This window comes from Natator depressus, chromosome 20 (genome assembly GCF_965152275.1).
Source record: "Natator depressus isolate rNatDep1 chromosome 20, rNatDep2.hap1, whole genome shotgun sequence".
NCBI classification, from domain to species: domain Eukaryota; kingdom Metazoa; phylum Chordata; order Testudines; family Cheloniidae; genus Natator; species Natator depressus.
In genome coordinates, this window is record NC_134253.1 from 8,921,123 (window position 1) to 8,933,532 (window position 12,410).

The 12,410-nt window shown below is 62.4% G+C and overlaps 1 protein-coding gene across 4 annotated transcripts in view; it reads left to right on the plus strand.

Annotated features, from left to right (window-relative positions):
• The first annotated feature begins 506 nt into the window (after positions 1-506).
• Positions 507-12,410, plus strand: part of PPP1R1A (protein phosphatase 1 regulatory inhibitor subunit 1A) — a 71,008-nt gene continuing 59,104 nt past the window's right edge. For 2 of the 4 annotated variants that reach the window (XM_074935776.1, XM_074935775.1), the window contains exon 1: positions 507-798. In XM_074935776.1, coding sequence (XP_074791877.1) covers positions 718-798 — 81 coding nt within the window. In that variant the 5' untranslated portion in view covers positions 507-717. The remainder of the gene's footprint in view (positions 799-12,410) is intronic. The other 2 variants (XM_074935774.1, XM_074935773.1) reach the window with 2 other exon arrangements.

The following is a 12,410-nucleotide window of genomic DNA, read 5'->3' on the forward strand; positions in this document are numbered from 1 at the left end:
CCCGGTTCTGGGGCTGCTGTCCCCAGCTCCGGGGCTGCTGTTCCCCCGGTTCTGGGGCTGCTGTCCCCCGGCTCCGCGGCTGCTGTTCCCCCGGTTCTGGGGCTGCTGTCCCCCGGCTCTGGGGCTTTTTTTCCCACAGCTCTTGCACCGCAGCCGGGCCCCGCTCTTCCGTCTGCAAAACCGCAGGCTCTGCGGATCCCCTGCGGGCTCTGCATCCCGAGATCATAAGAAACGGCCGATGAACGGGGTAGAAGTGGGGGCCTGATCCTGCACGCCCGCGCCAGCACGGAACGGGGTCTGCGCTGTCCGCTCGCGCCAAGCTGCTCACATCGCGCCAGGGCGCCCCGCGCCCGGGTGATGGGCGCCCGAGCCGGGGATGCTCGGCACCATCTTCCCCACCCATTGTAGGGAGCGGCCCCATCACCTCGGGCGGCTGCCGCGGGCTGGGAGGCGGAGGGTTAACGCTCCGGGAAGCTTGTGTGTGTGTGCGTGTGTGTGTGTGCGTGTGTCAGGGGGAGGGGGCGGCGGGCCGCGCCCGACCAGCCAATAGGCACCGGCTGCTTCTCCAGCTCCCCGAGCGGAGGCACCGGGACTGAGCGGAGACTGGCAGGGGCAACCTGGGCGAGCGCGGCGCGGGGAGCCGAGCGCAGGGCGCGTCCTTCTCTCCCTGCCGGTGTCTCTGGGAGAGCGGAGCTGGAGCCCGCGGCGCCCCCGGCCATGGAGCCCAACAGCCCCCGGAAGATCCAATTCACCGTCCCGCTGCTGGAGACGCATCTGGACCCGGAGGCAGCCGAGCAGGTGGGTCTGGAGCGGAGCTTTGTTCTGTGGGGGCCGGTTCCTTGGCGATGCGCCCAGGGGAGCGACCCTGCGGGCAGGGCGCGCACGGACCCTCCTGCGCCCGGGGCTGCCAGCGCCTTCCGGGCAAGGGGGCGGAGGAGCCGGACAGGGCTGGAGACTCGGGCCGGCCTGTCGGAGCCAAGGAAAGGACCCCCCGCCTGCCGGGCTTGGAGGAGCTGCCCGGCCAGGACCCACGTACCTGCGCGGGGCACGGGCGTGGGCCGTCGTGGAGGGCTCCGGGGTTTGAGTCGCGGTGTGTAGTGGGACGTTGTATGTGTTGTGGGGGGCACTGGGGTGGGTCAGAGTGTCATGCAGGATGTGTGGTGGGGGGGTCGTCTGGGGTGTTGTGCCGGGTGTGATGGGGGGCTGTGTGAGGGTGTGGATTGTCTGGGGTGTTGTGCCGGGTAGGGGGGTGTTGTGCGGGGTGTGGTGCCCGGTACGGGGGTGTTGTGCCGGGTGGGGGTGTTGTGCGGGGTGTGATGGTGTGTGGGGGTATGGATTGTCTGGGGTGTTGTGCCAGGTGGGGGGGGTGTTGTGCCGGGTGTGATGGGGGGCTGTGTGAGGGTGTGGGTTGTCTGGGGTGTTATGCCGGGTAGGGGGGTGTTGTGCGGGGTGTGGTCCCCGGTACGGGGGTGTTGTGCCGAGTGGGGGTGTGGTGGGGGGGGTATGATGGTGTGTGGGGGTATGGATTGTCTGGGGTGTTGTGCCGGGTGGGGGGGTGTTGTGCCGGGTGTGATGGGGGGCTGTGTGAGGGTGTGGGTTGTCTGGGGTGTTATGCCGGGTAGGGGGGTGTTGTGCGGGGTGTGGTCCCCGGTACGGGGGTGTTGTGCCGAGTGGGGGTGTGGTGGGGGGTGTGTGATGGTGTGTGGGGGTATGGATTGTCTGGGGTGTTGTGCCGGGTGGGGGGGTGTTGTGCCGGGTGTGATGGGGGGCTGTGTGAGGGTGTGGGTTGTCTGGGGTGTTATGCCGGGTAGGGGGGTGTTGTGCGGGGTGTGGTCCCCGGTACGGGGGTGTTGTGCCGAGTGGGGGTGTGGTGGGGGGGGTGTGATGGTGTGGGGGGTATGGATTGTCTGGGGTGTTGTGCCAGGTGGGGGTGTTGTGCGGGGTGTGGGTTGTCTGGGGTGTTGTGCCGGGTGTGGCGGGGGGCTGTGTGATGGTGTGTGGTGGTGTGGGTTGTCTGGGCTGTTGTGCCAGGTGCGGGTGGTGTTCGGAGTGTTGTCCGGGTGTGCGTAGGGGGGTGCTAGGGGCCGCTCCCCTCAAGCGCAGCCTGTGAGCTGTCACTGGCGCTCCCCTTCGGCTGCTTGCGCCTGGCCGGACGGTCAGATCCGGCTGTTCCCAGCGCCTCCCCGTGCCCCGGGCTGCCCGGGCAGAGGGCGGAGGGCGGGTCTCACTGAAGCCCGAGTGAGCCCAGGGCGAGTGGCTGCGCTGGGAGCAGCACCTGGCCTGGCCTGGCTCAGCCCCGTGGCCAGTGCACTGGGAACGCCTGGGGCGCTTCACTGTCCCCGTGCCAGCCCCGCGCTGCTGGGCTCAGCCATGGGCTAGCTCCGCGCCATGGCATCTGGTGAGCCGAGGGGCAGGGTCTAGACTCGTACCATGCGGCACCTGGTCCTGCCCCTCCCCCCACGACCCCTGCCCCCTGCGTTGCTGAGGCTCCAGCGCTCCCTCCCTTTTGGCGCCTGCTGGCAGGGATCCAGGGCGAGACCTTGGCCCCGAGACCGGGGACGAGGCAGAGACTCTGGCTCACGTTTTTAATCCATCATGTCCTAACCACATGCTGAGCAGTGGCCAGGCCCAGCCCCCTTGGGAGTTCTGGGGGGAACAGAGTGGAGCTGGTGGCAGAGGCGGGGCTGGCATGGCATGGCTGTGCAGGCAGGGTCAGCACCCTGGGGCGGAGGGCTCACCTCTAGGGGCCTGGACTCTGGTGGGCTAACAGCATCAGATCAACCTAGCACCCAGCCAGCCTTCATGTGCCTGCCTTGCAGTAGCGGCCCAGCTCCCTTGGCTGCCAGTCTGCATCTGGGCTGGAACAGCCGCGGGATTGTGTGTCAAGGGAGACCTCGGGAATGAAATGGCAAAGGTCAGGAGAGGACATCCTGGTGCATTCGTAACGCTGGGTGTGGAGAGCCTCGGACTGGCATAGCAGGGGGCTGTGGGTCAGAACTGAGGGGCACCGGCAGAGCTGGGGGCAGGGGGGGAGTCCCGGGGTGACATAGCAGGGGCTGTGGGTTGGGACTGAGGGGCACTCGTAGAGCTGGGGGGGGGGAAGTCCCAGGCTAGAATCTCAGTGAGGTTCTGGTTTCAGAGTAGCAGCCATGTTAGTCTGTATCCGCAAAAAGAAAAGGAGGACTTGTGGCACCTTAGAGACAAATTTATTTGAGCATAAGCTTTCGTGAGCTACAGCTGCAGTACTCCTTTTCTTTTTAGTGAGTTTCTGGTCCTCCTGGTTGTGGAGAAAAGCTTGAAAATGTGACCCGAGCACAGGTGAAAGGCTCTGGAACCAGAAGGCAACAAAACAGAAACCAGTAGTCATTAATTTAAAAAACATACAAACAAACATGATTTTCGAGCCAGACTCACAATTTGGAGAGGCCTGGGGTTGGCCATACCCAGGTGGGGCTATCTCACCTGGGCAGGGACAGGAGGTGTGGCGCAGACCCCAGAACTGCTGGTCATTTGAGGGGTTGCAAAGTCTGGTCTCCGACAGGCAGGCAGCACAGAGCCCGGCTGAGTGGTAGTTACCACCCTGGGCCCTTCCAGTCCTGCCTTCCGTGAGGACGGAGTGGAGACTTTGTTACAGGAACTCCGTGCAGTCCAGTGGCTCTCCTCGTGCAGGGCCGAGCATCTTAATCGGTTCCAGGGCTGAAGCTCATGAGTTTTCCTCTTGCTACTGGGGACGGCAGCCCCAGCAGTGCATCTTCGTGGTCAGGATGATACTGGGGAGCCCAAAGATGTGGGATTGTGAAACACGGGCCGTCTCAGCACCGTGTCTTGCTGTCACGTCCCAGAGGAGCTAAATGCTGACGGGCGCCATCTGTGTTGCTGTTGCACAGCGCGTCTGCAGAGAGGCTCGGAGGAGCTGCTGTAGCATCTTGCCAGCAGCAGCCGGGGTGGAGGCTGGGGACATGCAAATAAATGGGAAACTGATGCAGGGGGTAACGCACTGGGGGGTGGGGGGAGAGCAGGGGAAATGGCACCTTCCTCACCCATCCTGTAGGGGAGCTGCTTTGTCTGAGCTAGGAACAGGAGCTTCCACCTCCCACTCCTCCACACCGTCTGGGCTGAGAGTCCTTCCTGGGAGGAATAAGAGTCGAAAGGACCACTGTGATCATCTGGTCTGAGCTACTGCGTAGAACTTCCCTGAATTCCATTGTCAAATATGTGTTCCCCAGCTAGGTACTTACACACTCTAATCGAGTCACCCCTTTGAGTAGGTCTAGTGGGTTTGAGTGAGGTGAATGGGAGGCAGGACTCCTGGGTTCTAATCCCAGCTTTGGGAGAGGAGTGAGGTCTAGTGGGTTAGAGCAGGGGGCCTGCGAGCCAGGTCTTGTGGGTTCTATGTCCGACTTGGTCACTGACTCTCTCTGTGACGCTGGGTGAGTCCCGTCCCCTATCCGTGCCTCAGTTTCTTCTGTCTGTAGATTGAGTTCAGTGACACCTCACAGGCAGGGATCATAGATGTTTGTAAAGAGCTAAGGGCCAGGGTTTCAAGTGTGCGGAGCCCCCAGCAGTTCCCACTGAGAACAGCGGAGACTGCCCCTCTCCCCGCCAAAAGCAATGGGAGCTGCTGGGTGCCAGGGGCCCTGGGGAGGCTGGAGCATTGTCCTTGTCATCACACTTTTCATGATCCGTTCATTCCCCTTTGCAGGGTTTTGTTTCTGAGTCAGGAGGTCACTTCTCACTGGGCAATGGGCACCGCTGGGTGGGGAGAGGCCCCCAGCTCCCTAAACTCCCCTCTTTAACCCCAAGGGAGCCCCTGAGCTCATGCAGTTCAGAGGCAGCCGGCTGACCGGGGGGGAGCTGTAGAGTCCCTCTCCTGGGCTGGAGGGGAGCAGGCCATGGGCGGGTGGTTGGGAGGGTCAGGAGGCAGCCTGTTGAGGGCCAGCAGGTAGGAGGCTTCCCAGGAGTGGCCTGTGCCATACCATGGGGGTGTACGTGCTGCGGGCGCGTTCATCTCCGTGCTGCGGCTGGCTGCGGCTGGGCAGTGTGGGCTGCCAGGCACCCAATGGGGTCAGCAGTGCCGTGCCGAGTAACCCAGCCTCATGCATTGTGCAAGCCTCCCAGGCACCAGGCGTTCACGCTGGGAACTGCAGTGTCTGAGAGCATCAGCCGAGGGACACAGGGCAGGGTGGGTGAGGAAGCTGGTGTGATGCAGGGAGTCCGGCTCCAGGCGGTCAGACCCCTTGGGTGCATGAATCCTGCGGCGGGGCCATCCCAGGCCAATTCACAGCACTCTGGGGGGATGTGAAACTCTCCTGGGGGCTGCCATCCCGAGCTTCTCCTCAAACCAGAATGAAGCCTTTAGCCCTTATGGCTACGAGATGCCCTCAGAGGTGTGACCTAAGCGTCAGGAATGCAGCGTTGTCTGTCTGAGTCTGCAGAGACCCTGGTCTGGTCACACTGTGTGAACTGACCCTGGTCCTTCCCAAGGGTGTTGACTCCGGAGAGAAATGATGATGGTTTAAATGTCAGCACTGGTCACTGCTGATCAAAGCAGCTGGCGAAGTGGGAGGATGATGGAAGGATGGCCCTGTGCAGGATCTCATGGGGCATCTTGAGGGGTTTGTGAGTGAAGCCTGGGGCATCACAGCTGGCTTTTTCCCCAGTTTGACCCCCTGGTTCTGAACATTCACAGCAGAGACTTAAATCCGGAGTCTCCCGAGATCTCTGAGGAGCAAATCTACCAGGAAAGCCAAAGGCAATGAGTGTGGCAGTGATTCATTGAGGGGGAGGAGCGGGCACATGCTGGGAGAACTTGGGGCCCGAGTGGGATCCCCCTGCTGGGATGAGGAGTTCTTGGGGTTGGCTTTGTCTCCTGCCTGGGCAATGGAGCCATGATGCCTCAGCCAAATTTTCCTCCCAGTCCAGTGGCGCTGAGCCCAGGCACAGCCCGGTTACACCCCCCCCATTGAGCTGCCAGGCCTCTCCCTGCCCAGATGTGGGTCCTTCTCAGGAGCTGGCACAGGAGAGGATGCCCGAGTGCCAGACCCTCAGTGCCAGAGCCTCCCTTCTTGCTGCGTAGATGCCAGGTGGTTCATACTGTTTGCTCCATATGTGCTTAAAACAACAGAGGTCCAGGTCTGCTCTGCTGGGACATGGTCGAAATGGGGTTATTGGCCAGAAATCCCCACGGAGGCTGCTGTGCTGTCATCCTCCACCCCAGAGGTGGCTGCATTTCACAGTCGCTCATTGCATAAGGACTTTGCTATGAGGAATGTGAGGTCCTCTTATAAATGTTTGTTCCTAAAATAAATCTCTCTCTTGGTCTGGATTTTGACTGCCCACCGGCAGAGGGTGGAGCTGCCCCTGTTTCCCTCAGTCCCTTCCACTCACAGAGGGATAGGAAAATGACCCCACACCCCAAGATGGGCCCAGGGCAGTGTTTGGACCCAGCCCCAGGCCTGGCTGCACATTCCAGACCCTCCAGAGGCTAGAGTGGGGTCAGATGGGGCTTTGCTTGAGGCCCAACATACTCAGACCTCCAGATGGCCATGGGGGGTCAGCTCTGTGCAGAGGGAGGAGAGGCCCTGCCTGCCATGGAGCCTCCTTCTTGCTGCCCTGGCTTCTGACTCCACTTGGGTCCATCCTGACGCTGCCTGGAGAGTGGGAGCTCCCCTCCCTCTGGGGCATCAGAGGCTGGCTGCTCCCTCTCTACAGTCCTGCAGCTCCTGAGCCCCCATGGTCCCACCAGGGCTGTTACAGCCTGTTTCATGCTCCTCCCACTGTCTTCTGGCTTCTGAGCAGGTAGCAGGGCTAGGGAGGGAAGGGGAAGCCCCAGGGATATGGGAGAGATATGGAGCCATCAGCTCCTTCCTGCTTCTCCAGCTCCTTAGGAGGGAGCCTTCCCTGATGTGCTGGGGTCCCATTCCTCCCAGCAGCAACCCATCATCCCACAGTCACCTAGTGCCAGCAGCAACATGACCCTAAACAGGTGCAACGTCAGCCCAGCTCATCGGTCGGGGGCTTGAGAGCATGGGTCACAGTGGAGGGGCACTGGCAGAATTGTGAGAGGGGGGCCCAGCGCTGGGTTAGCGGGGGCTGAGGGTCAGGACTGAGGGGCACTGGCAGAGCCGTGTGCATGGCCGGTGGGGGGCCCAGGGCTGGGTTAACGGGGGCTGTGGGTCAGGATGGAGGGGCACTGGCAGAGCTGTGTGCATGGCAGTGGGGGGCCCAGGGCTGGGTTAGCGGGGGCTGCGGGTCAGGACTGAGGGGCACTGGCAGAGCCGTGTGCATGGCCGGTGGGGGGCCCAGGGCTGGGTTAGTGGGGGCTGCGGGTCAGGACTGAGGGGCACTGGCAGAGCTGTGTGCATGGCCGGTGGGGGGCCGAGGGCTGGGTTAGCGGGGGCTGAGGGTCAGGACTGAGGGGCACTGGCAGAGCCGTGTGCATGGCAGGTGGGGGGCCCAGGTCTGGATTAACGGGGGCTGCGGGTCAGGACTGAGGGGCACTGGCAGAGCCGTGTGCATGGCTGGTGGGGGGCCCCGGGCTGGGTTAGCGGGGGCTGCGGGTCAGGACTGAGGGGCTGTGGCAGAGCCGTGTGCATGGCAGGTGGGGGGCCCAATGCTGGGTTAGAGGGGGCTGCGGGTCAGGATGGAGGGGCACTGGCAGAGCCGTGTGCATGGCAGGTGGGGGGCCCAGGGCTGGGCTAGTGGGGGCTGCGGGTGAGGACGGAGGGGCACTGGCAGAGCCGTGTGCATGGCAGGTGGGGGGCCCAGGGCTGGGTTAGCGGGGGCTGAGGGTCAGGACTGAGGGGCACTGGCAGAGCCGTGTGCATGGCCGGTGGGGGGCCCAGGGCTGGGTTAACGGGGGCTGCGGGTCAGGACTGAGGGGCACTGGCAGAGCCGTGTGCATGGCCGGTGGGGGGCCCAGGGCTGGGTTAACGGGGGCTGAGGGTCAGGACTGAGGGGCACTGGCAGAGCCGTGTGCATGGCCAGTGGGGGGCCCAGGGCTGGGTTAGCGGGGGCTGCGGGTCAGGACTGAGGGGCACTGGCAGAGCCATGTGCATGGCCGGTGGGGGTCCAGGGCTGGGTTAATGGGGGCTGCGGGTCAGGACTGAGGGGCTCTGGCAGAGCCGTGTGCATGGCAGGTGGGGGGCCCCGGGCTGGGTTAGCAGGTGGCTCTGAGTTGGGACTGAGGGGCATCGGCACAGCTGTCAGGGTAGGGTGGGGGTTAAAAGTTGGGAAGCAGGATCCATTATTTGAGCCTCTGTGTCATGCAAATCCCAATGTCCGTTTGAAAGTTGATGCTAGAAGAATTAGCACTGGATTGCACTGAAACCATAATGTTCAGCCAGTGGAGAGGGAGTGGTGAGTCCAGGGAGTGGCTTGGTTGGAGACAATAGCCGCGCCGGCAGTGATGGTGATCAGAGGGGGTGGGGCCTGCTGTTAGTCGGGGATGAAGAGAGAAGGGGGCTCTGCCGCGTTTGGGGCGCGTCGGCTTGCTGGGATCTGGAACTCTGGGAAGTGAGGATGTGGTCCTGTATCACAGGGGCTGAGATGTGGATGCAGTGGGAGCCCCTTACTGGGCTGTCCCCGCTCTGCAGCGAGGGGCTGGCACGTCGCATCCCTCAATCTTCAGTCTCCCCAGCATGGGCTCTCGAAGAGGTGGCTTTGCTGTAGAGGTGTGAAAGCTGCTGGTCAATCCTGCGGTCATTGTTAAAGCCACTGGTGCCAGGGTAACCAGACCTCTACAGTGCTAGTCTTGCACCAGGCAAACCACAATTCACAGGCACCATTTGCCAGGCCCTGTAAGCGCTAGGCCCGGTGGGTCCCACCAATGACTCAGCCGTGGTTGAGTGAAGGGCATTGGCCTAGAGCTGACAGGGAGGGGAAATCCCCTTGGGCCAGTGGCTTTAGACAGTTATGATTCAAAGTAAAACAATAGTGGTTCCTATTTGGCCCCTGGGTGGGAGGGGATGGTCCAGCAGAGGGCTCCTCAGGCCCTGTACCCAGGGTGCCTCCCAGTCTCTTCTAGAGCCAAATAGGAGCTTGCTGGTTTCCAGGCCAGGCTCATGAGTTTGTGTCTCTCACTGGGACCCCTCCGCACAGCCTCTGCCCTGTCTCTGCTGTGCGCAGACTCGGGCCCCTGTTGTGGTGGCCACCAGTTACAGTCCCTTCACATGCAGTGCCCTGGCCATGCCCTGCAGGGCTCCCCTGCTGCTGCCCATTTGCTATGCACCCCACTCCCCACTCCCCCAGAGCCAGGTGACTTCGTGGGCTAGGTTTCCAGGGGAACATCCCTCCCCCCGAAAACCAAACCAAACCCCCTACCCCAAGCAGAGCTCTGACCCCCGCCGGAGGAGCCAGAGACCCCATGATGTCTTCTAGGGACTTGGCTGCTGCTATTGCGCACACATAGAAGGCACCAGACACTGTGCTGGTGGGCAGCAGGATAAAACCGTGAGATAGATTGGGGTGTCTGGGGGGACAGACAGGTAGATTTGCCTGGGGCCCTGAATAACTGCTTCGGCACCAGGCTGTGGGAACCCCAGAGCCAGCCCCACCCCAGGCACCAGTCCCTGCCCTGTGCCCAGCGCATGATCCTTTGAGCAACTGAGCCAACATGTGCCGTGTGGGGAGCACAGCCCTGCCCCGGACTCTGCACACCCATGCCAGCAGCCAACCAGCGAGCACATGCTAATGTATGCAAATGTGCTGCTGGCTCAGTGCTGGCGCCTGGCTTACTGCCAAGGTGAATGCTCTGATTTGCAACACAAGCCACTGACCCAGCTTTGCTTTCTCCTAGTGATGAGCAGGAAAGGCTCCTGCTGCCACCTTTTGCTTTGGGAACTGGTGCTAATTAATGCTGCGCTCGGCCCCTTTGCGCCCATCGGTTACTTAGGTGCCAAGCAAATGTTCCCATAGAACCCAGCGCCCGTGTGACCTGATGTGACGATGTGACGCAGCAGGGAGGGGGGAGTGTTGACCTGGGAATGTGCCCTGGGGACGGGAGACCTGAGAGCCTGTCACCTGAGCCAGGAGGGGGAGGGGGAGGTGACACCTCTGCCCAGGAATGTGGATGGGAGGCTGCAGCAGGGAACCTGCTCGGTGGGTTTAGTTTCAGTTTGGGGCTGGGTGGAGGAACACAGGGAACCCCAGGGCTGGGGTCTAAGCTCCCTGCTCCCCCAGAAGGACTTCACTGAGGGGTCCTGGGTGTCCCCACAAGCTCTGTTTTGGACTGTGTTCCTGTTGTCCAATAAACCTTCGGTTTTACTGGCTGGCTGAGAGTCTCAGTGAATCCCAGGAAGAGGGGTGCAGGGCCTGGACTCCCCCACACTCCGTGACAACTGGTGGCAGCGGTGGGATCTACTGCACCCCGTGAACGGCGCTTCCTGCAGTAAGTGACTGGGGAACAGTAAAACGAAGGGGGATTGACGGGGACCAGGCGTGCTGAAGATTCAGAGAGAGACGGTTTCAGGGGGCGGTTAACCCCTGGGAGTGTGTCACCAGAGAGAAGGACTTTTGCAGTAACAGGGTCCCCCGGGGGATTGCAGCGAGCGGTCCCAGGGGCGGAGGAGTCTGCAGCTCGACCCTGGCAAAGAGGTGGTGACCTCAAGAAGGACTGGCACACTAGGGGCTTTTCCTGGAAACCGTGGACAGCTGCCCGGCCTGCGAGTGGCCAGCCGGGAGATGTATGCTAAACGCCTTAAGAGCGACCTGGTGGAGCTGTGCAGGCAGAGGGGGCTGCGCGTCGGGAGGTCCACCAAGGAACAGCTGATTGCCCAGCTGGAGGAGAGGGATCGCTTGGATGACCCGATCCCTGTCCCTGAGGGAAGCCGCCCGGCGGACGCAGCGTGGGCCCTGGGGCCTGACCAGGCTGGGAGGGGTCAGACTGCTGCCCAGGACACCCCGAGACCCTTCCTACCTATGCCTGGGGGAGGGGTTGTGGGAAGCCCAGCGAATACCGAGGGCCCCCTGACCCCAGCAGCCAGCAGGGGATCCTCCCAGCGGAGCTCCCCATCCCTGGAGCGGATGCGGCTGCAATGGGAGAGGGAGAGGAAAATGAGGGAGCTGGAGGATCATGAAAAACAGCGTCAACATGAGGAGAAACAACGTCAACATGAGCAGGAGGAGAAGGAGAAACAACGTCAACATGAGCAGGAGGAGAAGGAGAGGGAGCGTCAGGAGAAGGAGAGGGAACGTCAGGAGAAGGAGAGGGAGCGTCAGGAGAAGGAGAGGGAACGTCAACATGAGCAGCAGGAGAAGGAGAAACAAAGACAGCATGAACTGGAGCTGGCCAGGCTGAGGAGCAGTGGGGCCCCGGCTGCGGTGAGTGAGGGGGGACCCAAGACTGCAAGGAGCTTTGATAAGTGCTTCCTGGCCCAGCGGAAGGAGGGGGAGGACATAGATAGCTTCCTGACGGCCTTTGAGAATGCCTGCGAGCTGCACAGGGTTGACCCTGCAGACAGGCTCCAGTTCCTCACCCCCTTACTGGACCCCAAAGCCGTGGAGGTCTACAGCCGGATGACAGGGGCAGAGGCAGGGGACTATGAACTGTTCAAACAGGCCCTGCTCCGTGAGTTTGGGCTGACCCCCGAGATGTACCGGAGAAGGTTCCGGAGTCAGCGTAAAACGCCTGAGGTCACCTACCTACAACTGGTCAACAGGATGCAGGGATATGCCCGCAAGTGGACAGCGGGGGCCCGAACTAAAGAGGACCTGCTTGACCTGTTTGTACTGGAGCACCTGTATGAACAGTGCCCTTCCGACCTGAGGCTGTGGCTGGTGGACAAAAAGCTCGCGAACCCCCAGCATGCAGGGCAGCTGGCCGACGAGTTTGTGAACAGTCGGTCAGGGGGTAGCCGGGAGGAGTCCCAAAAGAACAGGCCCCCCCCGATGCAGAGAGAGAGTCACCATGGGGCCTCCCAGCGGGGAAATAGGGAGAACCCCCTCCAAAGGGGAACGCCTGGTGTCGGGCCCCTCCGACCCGTTCGAGGGGACCAACGTGACCTGAGCTGCTATCACTGTGGCCAGAGAGGCCACGTACGGGCCCAGTGCCCCGGGCTCAGGGACAAACTGAGCAGACCCAACCTACCCAGGGTTAACTGGGTAGGGACTCAGCTGGACGAGGGGCAGGCGACCCAGGAAAGGGGGGCTACCAGTTTGCCACCTGCTCAGGAGGGAAGAGTACCCCCAGCCAGCCCCGCCAGAGGGCTGGAGGCTCTGGACTCAGGGTGCTCGGTTTACAGGGTGGGTGCGGGGCTGTCCCTCCGGAGAGAGTGCCTTGTTCCCCTGGAGGTGGATGGGAGGAAGGTCAATGGATACTGGGATACGGGCGCGGAGGTGACGCTGGCCCGGCCCGAGGTGGTGGCCCCAGATCGGGTGGTGCCCAACACCTACCTGACCCTGACGGGGGTGGG